The sequence below is a fragment of the Elephas maximus genome, chromosome 10 (assembly GCF_024166365.1).
Source record: "Elephas maximus indicus isolate mEleMax1 chromosome 10, mEleMax1 primary haplotype, whole genome shotgun sequence".
Classification (NCBI taxonomy): domain Eukaryota; kingdom Metazoa; phylum Chordata; class Mammalia; order Proboscidea; family Elephantidae; genus Elephas; species Elephas maximus.
The window spans coordinates 83,743,551-83,771,219 of NC_064828.1; the positions used below are offsets into that span (position 1 = coordinate 83,743,551).

The 27,669-nt window shown below is 34.7% G+C and overlaps 1 protein-coding gene across 5 annotated transcripts in view; it reads left to right on the top strand.

Annotated features, from left to right (window-relative positions):
- The window catches only part of PCNX1 (pecanex 1), a 184,340-nt gene that overhangs the window by 75,145 nt on the left and 81,526 nt on the right, over positions 1–27,669 (top strand). For 2 of the 5 annotated variants that reach the window (XM_049897946.1, XM_049897947.1), the window contains exons 8-11: positions 5,057–5,241; positions 19,467–19,557; positions 21,586–21,643; positions 22,119–22,336. In XM_049897946.1, the coding sequence (XP_049753903.1) occupies positions 5,057–5,241; positions 19,467–19,557; positions 21,586–21,643; positions 22,119–22,336 (552 nt within the window). The remainder of the gene's footprint in view (positions 1–5,056; positions 5,242–19,466; positions 19,558–21,585; positions 21,644–22,118; positions 22,337–27,669) is intronic. The other 3 variants (XM_049897948.1, XM_049897949.1, XM_049897950.1) reach the window with 3 other exon arrangements.

The following is a 27,669-nucleotide window of genomic DNA, read 5'->3' on the forward strand; positions in this document are numbered from 1 at the left end:
TCAAGAGAACATCCTTTTATAACATTGGGAATAATTTCTTATTACAATTTCATATTTTATTCTCAGTTGTTTCAAATGCAATGAGTCCATGCCTTGAATTAAAAATGTAAAATTTATTCAAAAGACATGTGCTTTAATTTATTTTAAGAACACAAATATGAACATAAATACTTTACATGTGCTTAACGAAGCACTGCACGTACCATACCACGTACTTTTCCTCTATATCTAGAAGCACTGTTACCCAGATTATTTTTCTACCACATTTTAATTTGAAACTCAAAAGTAAGAGCATTTAATGAAATAACTGCTCTAGAGTGCATGGTAGGTTGGAAGAGATAAACCACTTATATTGCTAAAACTTTGTTCTTGATAGTGGTAAAATCCTATTCATTTAAGTATTGCTTTATTTATATTCTCCTGGGTTTTAAGACTTGATTATTTTTCTGGATTTTACATTATAATCAAGAACTTCACCTTTCGTAGATTGTGTTCCTGATTAACCCTGCAGTAATGCATAATTCTGTAAAAAGTGGTATGGCTTAGTTTAAACAATATTTAAAATATAAAAGACAACCAATAAAAAGAAACGTTGCTGTAGAAATCTTTCCAGCGCACCTTTGCATTTTGTGAGCCCTCCTGTTATTTTCTCCCCACCTCCTTTCCTTTGCTGCCTGAAGGAATTTTTCTTTCTGCTGATGAATTTGGGACACAGACCAAATGAAAGAGTTCCACATTTCATTTTAGTTTTTAACCTCTTCTTTTTGCCCCTTGAATAATACCTAACCATAGTCATCTTTGCTTTCCAACTCACCCCATGTTGGTATTTCTGAGACTTTTTTTCGTTTAACCTTCTCTTTTCAGCCTTTAAAATCTTTTCATTCTTTGCTACAAATGAAACTGCTGGATCCCACTCCCTAAACAAATGTAGACAAATTAGTTTTTTCTCTGCCTGGTGGAATATTGAAGGAGCTATGTTCTGCTCTAGCCAATCGCGTAGGATTTCCCTGCTTTTCTAGGGCTTTAAATACATCACCATCCGAATGAGGTTATGGTGTGAAACTTACTTGTAAAGAGTCCAAATTAGAATTTTTGGAAAGTAGTCTTCCATTATAGTTTTTTGTTGAGGTTCCAGGAATATTTCTAAGATAGAGATTACATATATTTTAAATGAACTGACCTCATCATGGAATAAATGAGATTTTAGCTGTGAGGAATTAGGAGAGATGTTTATTAAAGTCAGTTTTGTAATTGCAAAGATGTTCAGTTCTAGTATATTGGTGTTATCTCTCAGTGTGAGTTAGAGAATAATAATCTCATCTTTAAATATTGGATGGCATGGTCTTGCAAAAGCAAGTGGAATGGATGTGGGGATACTTTAGTTATAATTACTATCTAAATCCTGATAAAATCTGCTAACTTATTTTAAACTTTAATGAATAACTTAAAGAATTTACAATCTGAAACGCACACTCTTGTGGATCTTGGTAAAGTATATGTTATCAAGAACTTGGAATCATGAATTTCTTCACAAAGAGAATTGGGATGAATTTTATAATGTCTGTTAGAATATTGTTTCAGAATTATTTTGAAAAGGATTTTTTTCATTTACTTAGTCTTGTAATTCTATATTTATCTAAATATATCTACCTAAATGTGATACTTTTAGAACTCTAGTTAATGAGCTGGAATGAAAAGAAATTAGTGCATTTTGGTGAAGGGGGAAAAACCTTTGGTGTAGTCTTAGATTTACTTTTTTAAATGATAAGATTGAAATATCTGTGATAAATAAGGTCATAGTCAGAACCGAGAGGGTGGTGCTCAGAAATAAATTCACCAAACATTTGTTGTTTGTGTGCTATTTTCAAGAGACTCTTCTGGGTGTTCTCTGGAATGTGGAGATACATAGGAATAACGTGGTCATACTCTTTAAGAGTTTACGTTTTAGCTGGGGAGACGCATACCTTTGTATAAGGCAGTATAAGGCAGAATGTCAAATACCAAATAAATAGTACAGCGGAAAGAAAGACGAGGGCCAACTATATTTTTCTGTCATTTAAATTAGAAATATTAATTTTTTTAAGATTGTGAGTCAACAATGCTATTGATAGCTGGTAGTTATAGACCTAAACTTTTCCTTTTGCTGTGTTGTAAAATAGTTGCTTTTTTCAAACTGTTTTTTGGCATATAATTGATACTGTCAAAAAGATTAATTCATGCCAAGTATTTGTTTAAGGTGAAGTGTAACCTTCCAGGACTATACCTCCTTATATTTTGTGCATAAATGACAGGCTTTTGTTATTGTAGTTGAAGTAGTTTGAAAATGGGAATTTTTCCTCTACCTGGTGGAATTCTCGCCTTCCATGAGGAAGGCCCAGGTTTGATTCCTGGCCAGTACACCTCAAGCATAGCCACCCCTCATCTGTCATTGGAGGCTGGCATGTTGCTATGATGCTGAACAGGTTTAGGTGGGGCTTCCAGGCTGAGGCAGACTAGGAAAAAAGGCCTGGCTGTGTACCTCCAAAAAAATCAGCCAGTGGAGACTCTGGATCACAACACTCTGACCTGTTGTGCACGGGGTCACCATGAATCAGGGTCTGACTCAATGGCAGCTAACAGAAGAACAACATATATTTTATGACTAGCTTTATTTTAATGTTTAAAATCTTGACATTTACAACCACATAGATTTTGACTAATTTCTTTTGTTTATTTATTCTGGAGTTGATTTTAGTGCATTGCTTAATTTACAAACTTTTTTGTGTATTTGTATATACATTGTGCATCTATGTTTAAGATTAGTATATTTTGAAATATGCTTAGCCTTAAAATACATCTAACTGCCACCAAAAAAAAAAAAAAACCAAACCCGTTGCCGTTGAGTAGATTCCAACTCATAGCGACCCTATAGGACAGAGTAGAACCGCCCTGTAGAGTTTTCAGGGAGCGCTTGGTAGATTCGAGCTCCACACAGCACCTTTGTTTATGACTTTAAGTGAAAAAAATTGATAGAAAAATTTGTTGAGTACATACTTACATACTCTATAAAACTCTGCAGTCTTCTGAACCTGAAGGGACACGGCACTTGAACTTTTTAACTTTTTCTTCTCAGCATTTTCTTCTTTGTGAAATTTATTGATTGTAAAGTTTGTGGATAAGTTTATATTTAATCTTCCAAGAAGGAGTAACAGCCTATATTATAGACAAACCTATCTGAATATATTAGTTTTGATTATATTAGAAGATATAAACATACTTGATTATAGTAGTTCCCAAGATTATCTCTTGATTTATGTCTATCGGACAAAAACTCTCGTCCAAAGAAGTTCTTAAATATTTTTATAGCTATGGCTTAAAATAGTATCAGAAAGGCTTGAAAGTCAACATTTTGCGAACATACTTTATTTGCTATATGCATTCCTATGCTCTATGCATGTATACTTTTCAGTGGTCTAGAAGAAGCCTGAAAAATGGATGTTCCAGGCAGCATTGTTTCATAGAAGCTTGTGTGATGGAGGAAATGTTCCGTAATCTGCACTGTCCAGTATGGTAGCCACTAGCTACTAGCTGCTGCCCATTGTGGTAGCTACTCGCTGCTGTTCAATGCAGTAGCACTTGAAGTGGTTAGTATGACTAAGGAACTAAATTTTTAATTAACTTAATAGCCACATGTGGCTAGTGTATTGGACAGTGCAGTTCCAGAGTGTAGCCTGTTGCTGTAACCACGGGCTTAATCAGCATATAAAGTATTTTCTATTAGGCCTTTTATTTTATGGTTATTTCAAATTATAGTTCCCTTCTCAGTCTAAAGCACGTGAACTTCTTTTATAGTCATCAGAGAAATCATTGCACTGAATTGAGAGAATTAAAGAGAAGCTGATACTCATGAGAAATGGTAAAACTGAATGAGGCCATTCTTTTTTTTTTTGAGAAGTCTAGTAACTTTAGTAACAGGCTGCAGGTTTGTTCGAAGTAATGCTGAGTTGCAGTGAACATCACATAGAGAATGACATACAGTAATTATACTCAGAATGTTTTCATGAGTCACATCAGTTTATATTTGGATAAGTACTATACGAAGAACATGAAAATTCATAGTATTTTAAAATGCATAAATATGTAAAGATATAAAAGGGTTTAAAAATAATATAGGTTCCTAATTTTAGGTAATTTATGAATTTTGTAATTTTAAATTAATATACTTATCATAAAATAATGAGTATTTAATATTTTTTATAAAATTAAAGAAAAACTCCCTTGGGAAATCACTGGCTTACAAATTATTTTTAAGATTTTCTAATTTGATAGGTTCTTGTTAATGAGACTACAGTATGGATTGGAAAAGGGAATAAAATTTGTTAAGGGAACATAATTATTTTTAACTAGCACTGTGTACAATAAGCCTATGGCCTTATTTCAGAAATATGTAGACTTTTTGTATATAATACTTTGTATTGATTCTACTTCTGCCAAATTTGCATTTCCTTTAGTTCAGTTAGTGTTTGTTAATCTGGTTTTTGTACTAGATCATAATTTTCTTTTGATTCAGAATTTGAATCTTGGTTTCATTTTATAAAGATTCTTTGGTTTTCAAGTACATAGAGACTTTCTTGCAAATTTGAGATGCTGGAATGTTTGAAAGAAGAATTCTGGGATTATTTATTATAAGGTTGTAAAGAAAAGTGCATATTTAACTAAAAAATAGGTTTATCTATGGGGGACCAGCTGTAACCCACATATATTGAATTACTCGTGATTCTTCTTTGCTGCTTTCTTTTTTCTTAGTTGGATTGAGGTAGAAAAAAGTCACTGATTGGTTGATTTAACAAATGAGCATTAAATGTTTACTGTATTCATTCTGGTCATCACTGTGACTCATTTATGGGGACCAGATTTAAGCCAACAGTGTAATCTGTATATTTTACAAAGCTTGTTGGCTCTTAGGTTACTATGAAAAAGTTTCTTTTTGAAATCAGTTTTCTACATTGACTTCATTCTAGCTATTGTTTTCTCTTTTCTTCCCTGTAATGTTTCCCCAATCCATGTTTTCTCCTAGCCTTCAAGATGGTCAGCAAGGCCAGCAGTCCACAGCCCAGATCAAAGTCCAGTCCCGCCCCCCTTCCCAGGCTGCAGTGCTCAGTGCTAGTGCCTCCTTGCTGGTGAGAAATGGGAGTGTCCACTTAGAAGCATCACATGACAATGCATCTGCTGTAGGCGGCAGCAGTTTGCACGATGAACTTGGTATGCAGGCCTTATGTAATCTTGGTGATACGAAATTTTAAAACAGCAGATAATGGGTAATGATTGCAATTCTTTCTTTAGAGAGCTTCATTTTGGAAATATGCGTAAGAGCATTTTTTATAGGATTTGCCCTGTGTGTAAGGAAAATTTGACTTTTGCCTGTTCCTCTTCTGTTTCTCTCTACTCTTAACCCACAATTTTTTTGAGCATGTCTGTTATTAATAAGTGCTTAAAAGTATTATTGTTCATGCTTCAGTGTTTGGCAGCTCTGTCATTCCTAGCTGGGGCATTTTCTTTCTTTCTTTTAATGATTTTTACTAAACCTTAGTTTCTTTATCAGTGTGCAGTAAGAAAGGGAAAAATGCTTTCTAATGGTCTATGACCATAGAATTTTTCTTTTAGTATTCTGTGTTCCATAATCAGTGTCCATCACCTGAAATACAGGATTTATTGTAATTCCAAATGCAGAGGTTCTATACTAATACCAAATAATAACTTTTTTAAAGCTTATTTTTTCCTGTTAAACCTGCAAATATAAATTATTGAATAGTTAATCGTTAGAGGGGAGGTGTAGGTTAAAACCTCAGTAATACCTATCCACATAAACATTTGCTTTGTGCATTATTTAAGGACAGTATTTTATACGACTTGGTTTCACTTCTTTGTACAATCCAGCTTTCTTATGTTTGGAGTACAGGTTAATAATGATTGATGTGTAAATATGATGATAAAGATAAAGTCTTGTTGAAAAATAGGCATTTGAAAGCATAACATTGAATCATTATGGTTTTGTTTTATCCATGTTACTCTTGCCTTTTATTAATAAAGATGATAACCCAGTTGATGCTTTGACTAGAGAGATATGGGGTATAAAGTACCCAAACTGGGTATGAAAAATTTCATTTGCTATCTGTTCATTTGGGGACCAGGATGGCGCAGTGGTGAAGTGCTAGGCTGCTAATCAGAAGGTCAGGGGTTTGAACCCATCACCCGTTCTTCAGGAGAAAGATGTGGCAGTCTGCTTTCCTAGTGATTTACAGCCTTGGAAACCCTATGAGTTCTACTCTGTCCTGTAGGGTTGCTGTGAGTTGTAAATCTACTCAACAGTAATGGGTTTGGTTTTGGTATCTATTCATTGACTCTCTTTCCGTTGTGTAAAAATACTTAGTTACAGAGAGGTATTGATAAGTGTATACCTATGCGTGTTGATGAAAATAAGCATCTTCAGCAAATTTTACAGAAACTTTAAAATGGTTTTCTAAGGTAGTTACAGCTTTAGAATGTATGATGATTTCTAAAAAAAAAAAAAACAGAGAAGGCAATAAAACTTATTAAATTTAGAGGGCTTCGCTTTTGAATTCGTAATTTGGAAAGGTAGTCTGTGTGAAGATGGTGCTCAAGAGATAGTAAGGTGGATTTCAGTTTAGCTACTCGCTTTGACTTAAAACAATAATACCTTTTAGTTGCAAGTATATCGAGTCAGGTAATAATGTCTTTATATTAACGTCTCTCTCCAGTTAACCCAAAGTTCTCATGGACCGGAGGAATGTTGATTTGTGAATATAAAATTAGAGTCACCATCACCATTGCCTGTTCACTGGCTTTATGGCAGTAGATTAACTAAGATAAAAAGCTTCACTTTGATTCATTTTGCGTTCTTAGACTTTTGTCAGATCCAGCATAAAATGAAACAGTAGGTGATATTCCTCTATCAAGATACTTATTGTGCTTAAAAAATTTGCTGCACCTTTAATTGTAAAGTCCCATCCTAAAGCCACGCACAGATTGTTGAAATTATGTACATATGAACTGTCTTGCCAGACCTGAAGAAAAAAAAACCCTCTTCTGATTGGAAGTGATTTTAGCATCTACTGATTGGAAACCCTGGTGGCCTGGTGGTTAAATGCTGCAGCTGTTAACCAAAAGGTTGGCAGTTCGAATCCACCAGGTGCTCCTTGGAAACTCTGTGGGGCAGTTCTGCTCTGTCCTATAGGATCGCTATGAGTCGGAATTGACTCCAAGGCAACGAGTTTGGTTTTTTTGGTTTTGGTGGATATTCGGAATATTCTCTTGAAATTTGGATTTTATCTTTTGTGTTAACTGCCTTCTGATAATTGTTGGTGTGTGGTAGCTGAATTTTGCCAAATTGAATGCTTAGTAATAATTAGCACAAAACAATGGGAAGTATATACCTATTCCATAGTGCATAAAGTTGGCCAGAAAAGATTCAGAAAGTGAACTGCTGCCGAGCTTAAAGAAATTGGTAGAGAAATCGACTTCTGTGATACATTCCAGTAGAATACTTCTGTTGCATGGTTTAATTTTCTGAGTGACTTAATAGTAGTAAGATAATTTTGTATGAAGGAATTTAGACATTGTACGGTCAAATTTTTTTTTTTTTTATGCTCAATTATGTTAAAGTTAGACGTGATATTTCCTCGAAGTGTAGAGTATTTACAAACAATTGCTTCTTCCCAAATTTAGGTTCTTCAGTTGAACATTTTTAACTGCACATTTTTTTACATGTGGAAATGTATACATTATAATAATACATTTATGTATACCCATAGATACACTTGCATATAAGTATATATACACTCATACTCATAAACGTATACATTATTTTTAGTTGCCGTTCAGTAGGCCCAGACTCCTGAAGAATGGCATTTTTGGAGAAACGGAAGCTTGGAGTTAGGCATTGTTTAATTCCAAGCCTAGACAGTTTTCCTTAGCTGTGATTTCTGCGTCTGTGATCTGCAGTGTCATACTAAGAGACCGACATCCATTTCCTATACTAAACCCTGAAAGTACTTATTTCTGTGTTACATCTTAATTAGCATTTCAAGGTTGCCAGGTAACATCAGACATGGTAGAAAAATTCATTGAAGATAATATTGTAAGGATTTTATTAGTAGCTTATTCAGCAGAGGAAAATGTGTTTTCATCATCCATACTCAGGCATAATTGCTAAATCATAATTAATTTCAAAAACTGAATTATAAGTGGTATAATTTAATATCTGCTTGAAAAAATTTAGATGGTTTCCTTTCTTATTTATGGACTTCATATCCTTGCAAACTTAGTTATAAAGGATTTAAATGACATAAGTGAGAGGTTTTAAGGTTAACATCTTTGAAAAGGAAATTTCTATCAAAGAATTTCTCAAATCCTACGGTGTGACATGTTGCTTTTTTAAATACAGACCAGATGTTAAAGGTTAGTTTCCTTCTGATCAGTCTTTTAATGGATTTGTTTATTTGCACTTCATGCTATTTTCTGAATTAAACTGCAGTTATACTAAATAAAACTAGGTGTGGCTTCATACCCAGGTAAGTCACATGAGAGAATCTGAATTCAGGTAGCCTTAAAATTTTATTCTATATCTAGTAAACCTGTTGCTGTCAAGTTGCTTCCAACTCAGAATGGCCCTACAGGACAGAGTAGAACTGCCCCATACAGTTTCCAAGGCTATAAATCTTTATGCCGTCAGAGCAGTTGGTAGTTTCGAACCTCCAGCATTTTGGTTAGCAGCCAAACACTTAACCACTGTGCCACCAGGGCTCCTTCTATATCTAATAAGCCCTTTCTGTAAAACTTGGTGATCGCTTCTCAGCTTTTATGTTAATCTTAACTTTCTTTGTAAATTAAGACTCTTTGATGCAGTGTGAAACATGCCATTATAATTCATAAACTTTTAATATGTAACTTAACACCTTAAAGGAAGTGTCCTAGATGAGATCAGATGGAATAAGAAACTGTGTTTTGTGTATCAAATTAGTTTTTGATCAGTAGTGAGTATATATTTTTTTTAAAGTATCTATAAAATTATTTAATTTTCATTTGAGAAAGAAAAACATACAATTGTAATGGTATAGGCAATAAAATGAGAACAAGAAAGTTTTATGTTTGTCAAAACATATACGTAAATATCATAGGTACTGTTGTGATTAAGATTTTCTTTGATTACTGTATTAGAGGTTTAAGAAGTGATACAGAAATGATTTTTTTTAGGTTTTCTTATGTTTCATTACTGTAGCAGGAATTGACAAAGAAGGTATTCTTTGAGATAATCCTCTTTACTACAGAACATATTAACTTGAAAATGTGCTCAGAGAAATACTGAACTCAATAAAGACTTAAAGGAAAGCTGGCAGCACACTGTCGCCCTTCATAACAAGCAGTTCAGGGCAGCTCTGCATTATTAAGCAGAAATATGATTTGGAGGCTTTTTATTTTTTACTTTAAGCAGCAGAGACTCAGAAAATACTTTTAGTGATTTTACTAGAGTTAGTCTTGGTGTTTAAAAAAGAGAATATGCAATATATACTGCTGTAGCGTTTTGGGCTCTGTCATACTTTCTCCTTGTTACTATAAATGCAGATGTTATGGTATATTATTTTTATTCATCTCTCTTTTTTTTTTTTTTTTTGGTCTCAGTGTTTACTGTTTTATTTTTGAGTGCAGAAAATACTAAGTTCTGACCTCTTCTTTGTTTCTCTTTTGTCGTAGTTGGGCAACATAATGTATGTATCTATGAAGATAAAATATTTAATTTTATTGAAATAATAAATAAAAATACTTTGTTCTATCTGCAAGGAAGAGGTGTAAAGAGATTTGGGAGATATATTCTACTTATATTTATTTTAATGAAATTAGAATGTGCTTTACCTTTCTTTTAACAGTAATATATTTTAGAAAAACTGGAAAATATGATGAAAATTAAGTCATCTGTAATCTCATCACTAAGTCACCCACTATTAACATTTTGTAATTTTTACTTCCTGCCTTTCTAAATGCAAACATGTATAGACTTCCCTAAAACAGAATTGAGATCATGCTGTATAACTTTTGTGCAACTGTATGAGTTTTGTATCTTGCTCTTTTCACTTACCATGTCTGAACATTTACTCATCTGTTAACTGTTCTTGTTTTGTTTTTTAACCTGTTTTTAAGTGGCTGCATGATATTTTGTCACTTAGATCTACATGAAAGGCAGTGTAGTGTAGTGGACTGAAGAGCCAGATTTCCTGGCTTCAAATCCAAGCTCTACTACTTACTAGCTGTGCAATCTTGGGCAAGTTATTTTCTCTCCCTGTGCCTCAGTTTCCTCATGCATAAAAAGGAAGCAATAATAATACTTCATAGGGATAAGGTGAGAGTTACATCTGTTAAAATATGCAAAGCAATTAGTACAATGCCTGGCAATAGTAAGTCTGTGATATAATCATTGATGCTATTATTATTATAATAAACCATAATTTACTTTCCCTATTGTTATTAGCCTTCAAGATGTTTCTAGACATTTTTTATTGTAATGAAAGCTGTGCTGAACATTCTTTACATAAACCTTTCATAGCTCTGATTATTTCTTTAGGATAAACACGTAGAAGTGGAATTGCCAGTCAAGGTGAATAAAGATAATTGAGGCTTTTTATTTATTCTGTTAATTGCTTTATGGATGACTGAGCTGCTCTAGGAATTTTACCTGAGATAACAGGGACTGATTTTGAGATACATAATTTGCCTCTTGGTAGTTTTGTGTTGTGAAAAATTCTTGAAGCACTAGACTAGATTATTTGCTTTCTAACATTGAACATTCTAAAGATTCTAAACTAAAGTTGGTTAACACATGTGTTAGTTAGAATATAAGTTAGCTTTAATGGAGGTTAGACACTTCCAATGGATGAAATAGAACAGTCTAATGGGAGCGCTTCCCTGCCTGGTCCAAAGTGTCTGCTCCAGTTGTTGACATTTCCCACCAAACAGAAAAGGGGGTGGGTTATTAAAAAAAAAAAAAAAAGAAGTAAGGGACAACTAGGCTTGTCTTTCAGATTGTGTTTTGGAACGTGCCCCTGTCATTTTCTCTCATCTCCCGTTGGCTTATGTATAGTTACATGGCAACTTCTAGCTGCAAGAAAGGCTGGAAAATGCCTAACTGCTTGGACGTACATATGCTCAGCTAAAATTCCATGAGGGGAGGTCCTATTTTTAAAAGGAATAAGGGGGAAATGAACACTGGAGGCAGTCAGCAAGCAATCTTTGCTACAATAGACAATATTTCCAAACTGATAAGATAAAGATAAATGACGTTCTAGAAAAATTAGGGGTTCAAACAAAAGAAATAGAAGGGACCTGCAATCATGGGCAAAGAGCTTAACCTCGCTTATAATTAAAAACTGCTATTATAGACAGGATTGAGATGTTTTTCATTTGTTGAAAGTGTAATGATGTCCATTGTTGAGAAGGGTCTGGGGAAATAGCAACTAAATGATAGAACATTTTCAGAGGGCAGTTTAGGAATTATAGAGCAAAATGCCCATATCTTTTGATCAGAAATTTTACAAACATGGAAACATGTATTTATGAATATTCACTGTAGCATTGTTCATCGTTTTGAAAAATTTCAGTCTAAACGTTCACCATGAAGGAACTGCATAATGAAATAATGATACATTAACAGTGTAATGTTCCGAGTTCGATAAACCTGTGTTGTGAACATGAAAATTAGCTCATTTATTAAGTTAAAAAAAAATAAATTTGTCTTTGGACAGAATACATGTATGTAAAAATTGTTAACACAGAAAATGGTCTTGGCTACCTCTGAGGAATGGGAGAACTTTATTTTATAGAATACTTTTGAATCTTCTGATGACTATGTTTTTTTTAATGAGAAGCAAAACAACAAATACTGTCATCACTCTCTGAAATCTTGATTAGCATCTTGTCTCCATTGACTACACACTGTCTCAGCTCATCCCTTTACTCAGGCTCTTACCTGACCAGTCTCACTCTTTTTTTACTTTGTTTTTTAAAATGGTGTTATTGACACATAATTTAGGTACAGTAACTTGCATCCATTTACCATGTACAAGTCAGTGAATTTTAACAGATGTGTAACAACAACAACAAATACCCATGAAATATACCACAGTCAAGATAAGCAATGTTTCCAACACTGTCAAAAGATTCTTTGTGCCCTCGTGCAGCCTATCTCTCTTCCACCACTAGCCCATGACACCCACTAATCTGCTTTTTGTCATACGGTTTTTCCTCTCCTAGAGTTTTTTTTAGAGTTCTATATGAATGTAATTATACAATATATGGCCTTTTTGTGTTTTTAAAATTATATTTATATATATATATATATAAATTTGCCATTTTAACCGTTTTTATTCTGGTAAAATATATATAACAAAACATCTGCCGTTTCAACCACTTTTATATGTATAAAAAAATAGTTCACTGATATTAATTATATTTACCATGTTGTGCAACCGTCATCGCTTTCTGTCTCCAAAAGTTTTTCATCATCTCAAACAGAAACCGAGTACCTTTAGGCCGTGGCTCTCCGCTCCTCCCTTCCCCCAGCCCCTGGTAACCACTAATAAATGTTTGTCTCTATGGATTTGCTTATTCTAGATATTTTATGTAAGTGGGATCTTACAATATTGGTCTTTTTGTGTCTGATTTACTTCACTTAGCATAATATTTCCAAGGCTTATCCACACTGTAGTGTGTATCAGAACTTCCTTTTTCTCCATGGCCATTGTATCTGCATACCACATGTTGTTTACCTGTTTATCTGTTTCCACCGTTTGACTATTGTGCACCATGCTGCCAAGGACAGTGGTGTGCAAGTATCTGCTTGAGTGCCTTTTTTCAAGTCTTCTGGATATGTACCTAGGAATGGAATTGCTAGATCAGATGGTAATTCTGTGTTTAACTTCTAGAGGAAGCACCAAAGTGTTTTGCACAGTGGCGGCACCATTTTATATTCCCATCAGCAGTGGATAAGGGTTCCAGTTTACCCACATCCTTACCAACACTTGTTATTTTTCTGTATTTTTGATAATAGCTATCCTAGTGGGTTTGAAGTGGTATCTCATTGTGGTTTTGATTTGCATTTTCCTAACAACTATTGACTTTGAGCATCTTTTCATGTACTTATTGGCCATTTGTATATCTTCTTTGGAGAAATGCCTGTTGAAATTCTTTGCCCTTTTTTAATTGAGTTGTTTGCCTTTTGATGTTGAGTTGTAGGAGTTCTTTATAAAACCTGGATATTAAATCCTTATTAGATATATGGTTACCAAATATTTTCTCCCACTCTGTAAGTTGTCTCTTTGCTGATAAAGTCCTTTGATGTGCAGGTGAAGTCCAGTTTATCTATTTTTTGTTGTTGTTGTGTTTTTGGTATTGTTTGATTTTTTACTTGACACATTGCTTTTGAGACTTATCCATTTGCATGTTAGTAGTAATTTGTTCTTTGTTATTGCTGAGCAGTATTCTATTGTATGAGCATGCTATGTATTGTTTATCCACTCACTTGTTGATGGATATTTGTGTTGTTTCTAAATTGTGAATAAAATTGCTAAGTATTTTTCACAGGTGGTTTTATACCCTCACTAGCAGTGTGTTGTGCGTTCTAGTTGTTCTCATTCTTGGCAACACTTGTTATTGTTGGTCTTTTCAAATTTTAGTCCTAATGAGTGTATAATAGTATCTCATTGTGGTTTAAATTTGCATTGCTCTCGTGACTAATGATGCTGAGCATCTTTTGATGTGTTTATTGACCTTCACATATCTTCTTTTGTGAAGTGTATCTGTTCAAATATTTTGCTCATTTAAAAATTTTTTTGTTATTATTGAGGTGTAAGAGTTCTTAGATATTTTACATACAGCTCACTCGTCACGTACAAATTACACTATTTTCTCCTATTCTGTGTCTTGCCTTTTTGTTTACCTGATCAGTTTTAGTGTCATCAGTATCATTGTTAGGTATTACTTTACCAAGAAAAGGAGCACTTATCCCTTTGAAATAAAAGGAGAGCAGATGATAAAATCATAGCAGAGTAGGAACTTGTACATCCACTTTTGGAAGGTTCAGCTGATCTGGGGATTAAGCCGCTGGAGTGGAGTCTTACAGTGAATTAAGGCATGTTGTGTTAGGTCCGAATGAGAACAAGAGGGTCATGTTGATAAAATGCATCAGTATATAAATCTCTGTCTTATGCTGTTGCCAAGCAATAGATACACCCATCTTTCCTTACCATTCCCTTAAGCCTTCTCCTAATCTCTTCTCATACCTACCCTTTTCCTTATTCTTATCCTGTTTTAAAGTCTAGAGCAGCGTTGCACAGTCCAGGATGATGGACTGGTTCTAAATATGAACCTTGAAATTACAAGCAGCATACCAAAACCAAAACCAAACCCACTGCCATCGAGTCGATTCCAACTCATAGCGGCCCTATAGGACAGAGTAGAACTGCCCCATAGAGTTTTCAGGGAGCACCTGGTGGATCTGAACTGCTCACCTTTTAGTTAGCAGCTGTAGCTCTTAACCACTGTGCCACCAGGGTTTCCAACAAGCAGCATAAACCTGCTGCCGTGGAGTCGATTCCGACTCATAGCGACCCTATAGGGCATATAGGGCATAGTGACTTGAAATTCATTGTATCAGAGTTAAGGAGGTTCTAAAAACTTTAAAGCTCTTTACCTGAGATAGAGGTTGGTAAACTAAAGGCCTGTGGCTAAATGTAGCTCTGCCTTTTTCTGTAACTGAGTCTTACTGGAGCACAGACACCCCCTTCATCTGTGTGTTTTACAGTGCTGCTTTCATGCTATACTGGCCTTACTTGAGTTGTTGTGACAAAGACCAGCTGGCCAACAAAGCCTAAAATATTTACTGTTTGGCCTGTTACAGAAAAAGTTTGCCAACCCGAGGTCTAGGGAGAAACAATTCCATTCATCTGTAAATAGCAATAAAAATGAGTCATTTCTTTCTGGATGCAAACTCATGGTGTTACCTCAGAAACTCAGAGTTGCCACTCATGGTCGTAAGAGGGTACTATCCAAGAAACTAGAACTGATCTTAAAAACCTTCTCTCTTAAAAGTCTACTAATATATTCACTGAGTTCTTATCACTGTCAGAAGTAGAGACTTTTTACACTTATTATCTGCATACTTAAATTAGTCCTATAGATGTGTGTGGTCCTCCAGCATCTCCCAAAAAACCCACTTTAAAAATCTTTCCCCCGTGTATCTCTCTTTGCCGTTTTAGCCCATTCCTGTTCCAACAGTAATACCAGAAAAGTGGAAGTCAAGACAGCAAATCAGGGTAGAGTTAGAGGACACGGAATGAATCAGGGGAGAGGAGTCAATAAAGAAAATCATCTAAGGGACTGGATGGAGGCCTCCTTTGGTACAGGGAGGATTAGAAAAACCCTGTAGATGCTTTGTCCCACACACCCTCCAGCAGGACTTAAAACTGGTAGTTCAGGTTTGAACCCGTGCTGATAATTTGCATTTCTAACAACTTCCCAGGCCATGCTAATACTGCTGGTTAGGACTCAATTCTGAGAACCACTAGTAGAGCAGTGGTTCTCAAAATTTATTATACATAAGAATCACCAGGGAACCTCATTAAAAATGTAGATTCTTATTCAGTATATCTGGAGTGGAAATGCAAATTCTCAGCAGGGTTTCGAACCAGAATGAACCATTGGAAACACTGCCCTGTAGTAATTGCCTCGTTCCAAGAAATAGGAATCTTCAGAAAAATGAGAATGGCTTCACGAATGTAGTAGGAGTTTCTTAAGAGAGTACTGTTGTTCTTTCTGCACGTATTATGCGTCACATGGTGAGACATAGGGCAAAGCAGAGAATAGGGCAAAGCAGAGAATTGCACTAATTTCACATCCTTCAGTGTTTTATCAGTGTTCTTTTGACTTGTCTGCTGCATTCTTCAGGGTTTCTGGCAGTGCTTCAAGTGTACTTGATCTTTAAGTCAGTATCCAACTTAATCCATCTTCCTGTTGTTCTTTGCTTATTTATTGACTATGGTTATTACTTTGAAATTCCCCTACAAAAAAAAATGCTGCTTGTAATATATTTAATTTTGGTAGAAAACAGCAGTCATTGTTGAGTATTCAAAACTGAGAAATGCTAAAAACTTAACCTTTTTTTTTCTTTTCATCTTCGGAGACGCTCTTTCATGGCTAATATCATTATAAGTCTGAAATTTCAACTTCCAATCTTGTTTATTTTGTCAGAAACTGATATTCTTCTTAAATCATGACAGCGCCATTCTATTAAATATAGTTCATTATGACGTGGGAGTTGAATTATGATGAGATGGTTTAGTTTGTAATCAACATTCATTGATGAGAAGACGTTTCATTGATGTGCTACTTTCTTTCCGGTTTATATTCATAAAAACAATATTTAAATTGAAGTGTTTTTCTTAATCCAGACTAATATTAAAATATGTTTATTAATAAGAGCAGATTTTACTTTGGCACTGAAGAAAATGACTGTTTTTAATCTTAAATGAGACATAAATAAAATTGCTGTGCATGCTAAGAAGACTTGTATAATTTAAAAATATTTTTAATGTTTATAAACCAATAACAATATATACTTATTTCTGTTTTGGTTAATTCTGAAGCTGCCTTTAATAGCTTATCATATTACTACATTAACTTATTATTTATTCTTTCACTAAAACCTTAATCTAAACATTTTTTTAGTGTAACTTTTTTCTGAGTTGTTTACCCTCTGACAGTTGCCAAAGCCAAAGATAAAAGAGGCACAGAGAGTCTGTTCTTGGAGTGGAATTAAGCTCTGCTACAATGTCGTTTTGTTTTGACAAGTGCCAGGGGTATTTTTAAGAACCTGGATGTGCTGATACTCCTAAAGTTTTAGTAAACAGACAAAAGTATCCTTAAGAAAAAAAATACTGCCAAAGTCACGCACATCTGTTAAAATCATAGCTGCCCTTTTCTTAGGTACATTTCGTGCCTCTGTTTATATTTCTAAATTTTATTACATGTTAGTCATTGTTTTGTATAGAAGAATTTATGTGGTAATAAAACTACCCACTTTTTCCAGCTTTCTTTCTGCCTAGAAAAAGTTTTTTGGGGGCATGCTTTATTTTTATTTAAAATGTAATTGTTCCTATATAAATTTAATATGAGGCATCTATGCCCAAAAGACAATGTAGACAGTACAGTAATATTCTTTTACTATTCCATTTGAAAGTTACAAAGACTAATACCTTTAGTTGATTACAGTTGTATATAAATATTATTTTCTGTCTACCAGGAACAGGACTGATTTATATTACAAAAACCTCACAGAAAGCTTAAGTACTCAGAAGATACTGAAATAGTTTGAACCCTATGAAAATAAAAATAGAATTAACTTATTTCTAAAATGCATACAAATTATGTGTTTATTAACCCTTAAGCTTATGTATTTCATCCTTATTGGACTTCACACTCAGTAACCAGGCCTTCCCAGCTCTTTGTTGTGCTGTTAGTCGTTTAACATGGATTTATAACTCTTTTCCATTTATGCAGTCAGTGAATTTTGATGAGATGTTTTTTCTATTAATGTAAATTTAAATGCACTGCCAATCTTTGATAATGAATGATAAATGAAGAGCAGAACATAAATAATATTTTAAAAATATTTTTGAATCTCAGTTGAGCCATTATTTGTATTTAGTTTTTTCTTTACTAACAATTCCTGCAACCCCATCTACTACCATGAAAAACTTTTCAGTAATAGGTGTAAGAAGTAGCCAGTTTACCAGTGTCATAGTTGATTAGTGTGGTTTCTGTTAGAGGTATTGAGTGAATAATCACTCTCATAAGACGGGGGAAAAAAAGCAGTCTTAGATACATGCTGAGTAATTCTCCCTTACACACAGCAAATAAACTGAGCATTTCACAGAGTGCTTTTATCTAATACATCTCCAAAACCAAATCCAAACCTGTTGCTGTCAAGTTGATTCTGACTCACAGCGGCCCTATAGAACAGAGTAGAACTGCACTAGAGGGTTTCCGTAGGAGCGGCTGGTGAATTCCAACTGCTGCTGACCTTTTGTTTAGCAGCCGAGCTCTTAACCACTGCACCACCAGGGCTGCAATTTATCTCAGAAGTATATTATTTTGGAATATAAAAATGAGACACTTTAGAGGACAATTTCAACTTGATGGCAGGGCTAAAGTCAGATTTCGGTTCTGTTCCTACAGTGCAAACAGTTCACAGTAAGGATTTTTATTTAAGTGAAAGACTTAAAAAATGACAAATAGGAAAAAAAAAACCCTATAATGTACTAATAATTAGGAGTTTATAGACCATTTCAGCCAGTCTTCATGAGGATTAGAACCAGAAAAAGTACTTTATTAGATAGAATTATTTGAGTGTCTGTCCATGAGTCATAAGATAAATGTCTTACTTATTTTATTGTTCTATTTTCTGTAGTTGACTTCCCCCCTACCACCCCAAAATAATATACTCCAATTTATCTCATAAATCCTCAAAAAGCCACCTAGACTAGACCCAAATGGTTATGGGTTTATATAGTTCATCTCATTGCCCTACTGGAAATTTGTGTTCAATTATTTATTCTTTATCCCCTCCATTGATATGGCCACCATAGATCCTTAAAGTAAAGAATGGAGTTCAGGCAGTTTCCAGATTTTTTAAATTCTATTATTGGAAATCATTTTATCTTATGGCGTTCATATTAAGAGAATTATTTTTTAACCTGTATTTATTTACAACCAATATAATTTCTAAACCTTTTAGTAGTTTTATAGAAATATTTGGTTGTAGCAGTTGCTATTCTAAATTTTTCATAAAGTTTTTATGGTAGAATCCTATAACTAGTAACACTCATGAAATACTGTAATTTAGCTATCACCAACATTATTATTGCCCATTCAATTATTGAACTTCCTTAGATCCATTTTGACACTTTTTGTCTTAAAAATAAACAACTTGGGAGGCAATCACACAATTCAGTTTATCTTGTAGTTTGATTGTATGGTTTGAACTACCTCAAAACTTAAGCAGCTTGCAAGTAGCCACTCACAATTAGTAGTCAGGTGACTTTTAAAGAGTAGTAAATTTATTCATATGATTGCTTGAATTTAGAACATGTTGGGAGGGGAAAAGAGAATGAGACTTGTATTGCAAGGCTGACTTAAATCCTTTACTTTTAACATCTGATTATATATGTTGACATTTACTCCACTGTTTAGCATTCCTTTTCAATTCACCCCAAGCTGAATTACGTGCACATTACTGTGGTAAAAATATATCAGGAGGTTATAGTACAGTTTTTAAACATGTAATAACTATGAAATTTAGTGTATAATGAAGGAAAAATTCTGAGTATTCTAATGGCTTTTTAAAAACATCATTTATTTGCTAGGTAAGTTCTCTTCTACGCTCTATGAGACTGGTGGCTGTGATATGTCACTTGTGAATTTTGAACCAGCAGCAAGAAGAACATCCAATATCTGGTATGTCCGAAGTCATATTAGGAGTGTGTGTATACATGCATCTACTTGCCGTGTTTAAAATTTTGAAGGCTTACAATATAAAAATTGTTTTGAAAACATTTGTTCATATTGGCTTAAATAATTGGCCATAGTGCATTTTTTCCCAAAGGAATAAAGTAGAACTTTTTTTGCTATGGAAAGAAGAAAGCATTATTATTATTTTTTTAAATAAAAGCTATTCTGTGTTTAAAAAAAAAAAAATCAGAGTTTCCTATAGACCTTAATGTGGGACAGTTTTTCAACAGTTTCAAATTTAACAATGTATGTTATATATATACATATAGCATAAAATATATGTTACTGATAAAGCTTATCAGAAAAATAGGTACATATGTAAGTTAAAACCCATCTGTTAGTTTTCTTTTTTATGAAATTTTAAAATTTTATTTCCTTCTAAGTTGTTTTGGTAAAGTTGCTTTTTAAATGATCAGCCAGCTTTCATTTTGTTTTAAAAATTTTTTTTTAACCAGCAATGAGAAGGCGGAGTTGCTTAAAATGCATATTTTATCATTACATTGTTTCTTTTCTTTCTTTCCCTTAAGAAGGAATTAAGATAATGCAGGAGTTAGGAGAAAAGCAAATAAGAAATGGGAAATCTTGATCCTATCACATAATCAATTATAATTTTAGAATGCGTTACAGTTTTGTTTTCTAAATTTTTAATCTTAGTGTTCGTCTTTTCAAGTTGCTGCCCTGATATTCATTTATTTTTAAATTAGCTCACTTATTTCACAAGGGTCATTTGATTCTTTTAACAGTTCAGTTTAATAATGGGCACATTTTAAATGTTAAAGCTCTATAGGCAGTTCACTTAGTTTTTTTATGTCTTCAGGGGCCGTTTAAAGCAAAAGGATCTTGCAGTCATTCAGCTCTGTATTTTGTAAAGATAGACTATTCAGAAAAGTATACTCTTTAAACTCTTTAGTTGAGTTTCAGTATTCACTCTTTCAAAAAAATTATTAGATTGAGGGTTACATGATTTTATAACGGAATTAAGTGTCGCGTTGGTGAAAACAGTCTGGGGATGTGGGAATGGAAAGGCATCACGTCTAATATAATTCAAAGAGAAGAAAAATCCTTTGCATCATAAATATGGTTAAAGTCTTCAGATTTTGAAATCTAAACTTGACTGACCTATGGGAAGCTAGACTGTTATGTTCTAGGTTATTATAGCCCTGTTGTTACCAAGTCAATTACGACTCATAGCGACCCTATAGGACAGAGCAGAACTGCCCCATAGGGTTTCCAAGGAGCGGCTGGTGGATTCGAACTGCTTACCTTTTGGTTAGCAGCTGAGCTTTTAACCCCTGTGCCACCAGGGCTCCCTGGGTTATTATAAAAACAAAAACACAAACTCGTTGCCATTGAATCAATTCCAACTCATAAACCAAAAACCCCAACCAAACCCAGTGCCGTCGAGTCAATTCCAACTCCTAGCGACCCTATAGGACAGAGTAGAACTGCCCCATAGAGTTTCCAAGGAGCGCCTGGCGGATTCGAACTGCCGACCCTTTGGTTAGCAGCCGCAGCACTTAACCAGTACGCCACTAGGGTTTCCTCCAACTCATAATGACCCTATAATAGTGACCCTGTAGCTATGGGCAGGTTATTATAGTGTATGTAGCTTAAATTTATTGTGGATTTACTGGTTCCAGGCAAATGTTAATTGCTTTCTTTGGATTATTTCATTTAAATACTAAAGAACCTTGTGTTATAGGTACTATTATGTTACTGATGAGGAAACTGAGGTATAAAGAGGTTAGATAACTTGTCCAAGAATCTCATTCAGTTGAAGAAGAGATTTGAATATAGGCACTGTAACTCATTGGCTGTTGCTCTTAATCACAACTCTAGGGAAATGCTGTTTTGTATTTAGAAGTTTACATGGAAAAATGAAGACAGTGTAAATAGCGTCCAGTTGTTAAAGATTTTTTCTTTCTACTAATTGACAAACTATTTATTCCTAAAGTCTTTTTCAATTCATTTTAGTGACACGGATTCTCACGTATCCAGTTCTACCTCAGTTCGATTTTATCCACATGATGTGGTAGGTTTTCCGTTATTTTTGTAAAATGGTATATTTTCAGATTAAGTACCTATAAAAAAATCAGAAAAATTGATTAAGTTACAAAATGTTAGTTTTGTTGAAAATTATGGCAGAATCATCTCTTCTGGTAAGTCCTTTGTTAAGAAAGAAAGAAAGAAACATGCATAAAACATCATGAGGTTTCATTAGTTATATTTATGAATCAGTAATTACACACTGGCTACACAGTTCATAAAATCTTAGAACTTCAAACTCTTCCTAATAAAACTTTTCTGAAAGCTCTGTTGATTGGTTTGTTTTTAGTTTAATTTCCATTGTTACCTCCTGTAGTTTCTGGTGATCGGAAAATATACAGAAGGTGTGGTCTGGAATAGAGAATTAAAGGGCTCCTACAGTCTACAAGATGATTGAGTAACCTTTGAATCATGAATTTGTTAAAGATTTTTTAAGCCTGTCTATTCTGACTTTCTTTTAGCTTTCTCTTCCACAGATTCGATTGAATAGATTATTGACCATCGACACAGACTTGTTGGAGCAACAGGACATTGATCTAAGCCCTGACTTGGCAGCTACTTATGGTCCAACAGAAGAAGCTGCCCAGAAGGTTAAACACTATTACCGTTTTTGGATCCTGCCCCAACTATGGATTGGCATTAACTTTGACAGACTCACACTTTTGGCCCTGTTTGATAGGTGAGGATATAATGTGATGTTAAAGATACATGACGATTTCATTTTGAGTTGTCCCTAATTACCCACTGAGGTTTTTACCTGCTTGCCATGTTGGAAAGTGCTTTCTCTTCTTGTTCTCTTGTGATAAAATTTAAGGAAGTAAGGGCTTCCAAACATTTACTCTTTTAAATCCATTGAAAACTTTTTTTGTAGCACTTTTATTTTGTCTCTACAAAGAATTCTTTTTTATTGTCAGTAAGCTTCATGCAACTATATTTAAAGGCTCAAGGCTGTGAACTGTTGATCTTATAGGTAATATGGGTCTTTCATTTATATATGTGTGTACGTGTGTGTGTGTTACGTAGATCTTGTGGATAATATAGTCTTAAACGTAAAGGCATAATAGGAAATTTCTGTTTTCCTATTTCTTAGCACTGCTATCTTAATGGTAAACAACATTAGTCTATTAAAGTTTTGATAACTAATTCCTGCTTCTGGTCAACATGAACTAACAAAGACTGGATTCAACCTCCTACCTGAAATAACCAAAAACAGACAAAATACATGAAACAGTAGTTTTTAAGACACTGGACATAAGGCAACAAAGGACAGTGATCCCTGAGAGGTGGGAAACAAGTGATATGAGCCCGAAAGCTGCCCCAGCTTACTGCCTTAAGAGGGTTTCTAGGCTGCCACACAGAGAGGGGGAACTGAGGTAGAGCCCAGCAACCTCTTGAGTTGAGGAGATGGAGATAAGAGTTCAGGGAGACTAAGGCAGCTAGAGTTCATAGAACAGAATATCAGAGAGGAGGGAGCTGCTGAGCGAAAACTCTGGAGATTTCCAGAGGGTCTCTTCGTGTATTGAGCGACTGCTGATAAACACATGCATGTGAGGAAACTGCTGGGGGCCGGGGAAAGAATCATCTGAAAGGGATAGAAGAATAGGGCCTGGCACTCACACAGGGCCAGGAATAGTGCCTGTTCTCAGCAGTCAGACTAGAAAGACTCATAATTCATGTTTTATGATACATTATGTAGTCAGGAAGATCTTGCCTTAGATGTGAGGTATGATTAGCCCTAGAATGAGCACTATTCCAGAACCATATAACAAGTCATAAAAACAAGACCTGAAAGGACCAAACTGCTTGCAAGTAGCTTAACAAAACCCCATAATATTTATAAAACCAGTCGCTGTTAAGTCAATTCCAACTCATGGTGAACCCAGGTATGTCAGAGCAGAACTGTGCTCCATAGGGTTTTCAATGGCTGATTTTTTAGAGGTTGCGTGCCAGGATTTTCTTCCAAGGTGCCTCTAAACCAAAAAACAAACTCTTTCCTCTCAAGTTGATTATGACTCATAGAGATTCTACAGGACAGAGTAGAACTGCCCCATAGGATTTCCAAGGAGCAGCTGGTGGATTTGAACTGCTGACCTTTTGGTTAGCAGCCTGAGCTCTTAGCCACTGTGCCACCAGGACTTCTAAGGTGCCTCTGGGGTGGACTCAGACCTCCAGCCTTTTGGTTAAGCAGCTGAGTGTGTTAACCATTTGCAGCATCCAGGGACCATAAGATTTACAGGAGTCTAGAAATACTCAGCACCACCAAGATAAATTTCACAGTGTCTGGCAGCCAGTCAAAGATTGGCTTGCAAAGAAGCAGAAAAGCCTATAATAAGGAAAATAATAAATCAATCAGAATTAACCTATAACTGACACACATACTGGAATTAGCAAACAAGGACATTAAAATAGTTATAACTCTATTCCATTTGTTAAAAAATAGAGACAAGAAAGATATAATAAAAGTCCAAAATCAAACTTTTACATATGAAAACTAATATATGAGATAAAAAAATCACACTGAGTGGAATTAATGGCGGACTAGACATTGCAGAAGAAAAGTGAATTTGAAAGCATACCAGTAGAAACTCTCCAAAAGATAAAAAAAGAATCCTCCTGTCACTCCCCAACAAAAGAGAACAAAAAGAAAATGAAAGAGACTGAGCTGTGGGACAAAAACAATTTTTGAAAAATTAATGGCAGAAAACTTTCCAAATTTGATGAAAACTGTAAATGCACACATCCAAGAAGCTCAGCGAACCCCAAGCACAAGGAACATGAAGAAAACTACACCGGGGCACATTATAATTCCTCAAAACCAGTGATAAAGTCTTAAAAGCTGCCACAGAAAAAGACCTGTTTCCTACAGAGAATCAGAGATGGGGAAGACATCAGATTTTTATAACTGGAAATCATGGAAGCAAGAAGACAGTGGAGCAGCATCTTTAAAGTATTAAAAGAAAACTGTCAACCTAGAATTCTTTCAAAAGATATTTGAAAAATGTCTTTGAAAAACTGAGGTGAATTACAGACCTTTTCAGATTTAGGAAAAATGAAAAAATCTATCACCTGCAGTCCCACTCTACAAAAAATGTTAAAAGATGTCTTTCAGGCAGAGAAAAAAAAAAAGATACCAAATGGGAATATAGATCTTTTCAAAGGAGCAAAGATCACTGGAAATGGTAAATAACTACATGGATAAATACAATTTTTTTTTCTTATTAATTAAATCTCCTTAAGTGATAATTCATAGTTTAAGCAAAAATAGTAACAATGTATTGTGGGGATTACAACGTATCTAAAAATAAAATTTATGACACTAATAACATAAAATCCAGGAGAGAAATAAAAATGCACTACTGTAAGGTTTTTATATGTGAAGTGGTATAATATCACTTGAAGATAGACTATGACCGGATGTATACCATAAACCCTAAAGTGACTGCTAAAATTACAAAAGAAAGAGTTATTGCTAATGAGACCAAAAGATAAAATAGATTCATAAATAGTACTCTGGTAATCTAAAAGAAGGTGGAAAAAGAAATTCAAAGGGCAGATGGGGCAGGTTGGAAACGAATGACAAGACAGTAGAGTCAGAAGTTGTCAGGTTGGATTGAAAAAACCAAGACTCAACTATATGCTGCCTGCAAGAAATGCACTTTAAGTAAAAGAAAGAGGTTAAGAGTAAAAGAATGGAAAAAGATGTTGCATGCTAACACTAATAAAAAGAAAGCTGGAGTTGCTGGCTATATTCATATCAAAGTAGCTTTCAGAGCAAAGAACATTTCTAGGGATAAAAAAGATTCTTTCATAATGATAAAGGGGGCCAATTAATCAACAGGACAAAATAATCCTAAATACACCTAATAACAGAACTTCAAAGTACATGAAACAGAAGCTGATAGAACTAGAAGGAGAAAGAGACAAATCCACAATTACAGTCTGTTTCATCACCCCTTTCTCAACAGTTCATAGAACAAGTATGTAGAAAATTAGCAAGGATATAATAGACTTGAACAATGCTATCAACCACCTTGAGCTGACTGATAGCTATATTGACTCCGCTCATAACAATAGAATATACGTTCTTTTAAGTGCACACAGAACATTGACCAAGACAGACCATAATCTGGGCCATTAAATAATTTTTAATAAATTTAAAAGGATTTAAGTCATACATAGTGTGCTGTCTGAACACAAAGGAATTAATACATTAATAAAAACATTCTGGAAAATTCCCTCAATAATTGGAAACTTCTAAATAACCCATGGATCAAAGAAGAAATTGAGATAAATTGGGAAGTGTTTTGAATTGAATGAAAATGAAAACACAACATATCAGAATTTTTGAAATACCACTAAGACAGTACTTCGGGAAGTCTGTAACATTAATGACCACCTTAGAAAAGAAGAGAGGTCTCAAGTCAGTGACTTTACCTTCCATGGGTGTTGATTGTAGATCCAAGTAAAATTACTCAGCATACGGATTGCATAAGTATGGTGAAAGGATGCAACCCTAACAAACACCGTTCCTGATTTTGAACCATGCAGTAACCCCTTGTTCTAGTCGAATGACTGCTTCTTGGGTCTATGTACAGGTTCTGCATGAGCACGGTTGTGGGAATTCCCATTCTTCTCAATATTATCCATAATTTGTTATGATCCACACAATCAAATGCCTTTGTATAGTCAATAAAACATCCTTCTGGTATTCTCTACTTTCAGCCAAGATCCATCTGACATCAGCAATGATATCCCTGGTTCTACGACCTATTCTGAATCTGGCAGCTTGAATTCCTGACATTTCCCTGTCAGTATACTGATGTAGCCACTTTTGAATAATCTAATCTTCAGCAGAATTTTACTTATGTGTGATATGAATGATATTATTTTATCATTTCTGCAATCTGTTGAATCACTTTTCTATTAAATGGGCAAACATTGGATCCCTTCCAGTCAGTTGGCCAGGTAGCTGTCTTCCAAATTTCTTGGCACAGACAAGTGAGCACCTCCAGTGCTGCGTCCGTTTGTTGAAACAGCTCAGTTGGTTTTCTGTCAATTCCCAGAACCTTCAATGCAGCTTGGACTTCTTTGTTCAAAACTATCGATTCTTTATCATACGCTACCTTTTGAAATGGTTGAACACTGACCAATTATTTTTGTTACAGTGACTCTGAGAATTCCTTCCATCCTCTTTTGATGTTTCCTGTGTCGTTCAATGTTTTGCCCTTAGAACCCTTCATAATTGCAACTTGAGGCTTGAATTTTTTCTTCAGTTCTTTCAGCTTGAGCAATGCTAAGTGCGTCCTCTGGGTTTTCTAGTTCCATGGCTGGCACATTTCATTGTAATACTTTCTTTGTCCTCTTGAGCCGCTCTTTGAAATCTGTTTAGCTCTTCTACTTCATCATTTCTTCATTTGCTTTAGAGCCTCTTCTGACGTCCATTTTGATATTTTCTTTCTTTCCTGTCTTTTTAATGACCTTTTGATTTCTTTATGAAATCCTTGATGTCATCCCATAATTCATCTGGTCTTTGGTCATTAGTGTTCAAGGTATCAAATCTGTTCTTAAGGTGGTCTATAAATTCAGGTGGGATATACTCAAGGTCCTATCTTGGCTCTTGTGCACTTGCTGTAATTTTCTTCAACTTCATTTTGAATTTGCATATGAGCAATTGGTGGTCTGTTCCGCAGTTGGCCCCTGGCCTTTTTCTGATTGCCTCTTTCCACAGATGTGTTCAATTTGATCCCCGTGTTTTCCGTCCGGTGAGGTCCACGTGTATAGTTGGCAATTTATGTTGTTGAAAAAAAGTACTTAGAATGAATAGGTGATTGGTCTTGCAAAATTCTATCATGTGATCTCCAGCATTGTTTCTAACACCAACGCCGTATTTTCCAACTACGGGTCCTTCTTGATTTCCAGCTTTCGCATTCCAAACACCAGTATTATCAGTGCATCCTGATTGCATGTTTGATCAGTTTCAGACTGCAGAAGTTGATAAAAATATTCAATTTC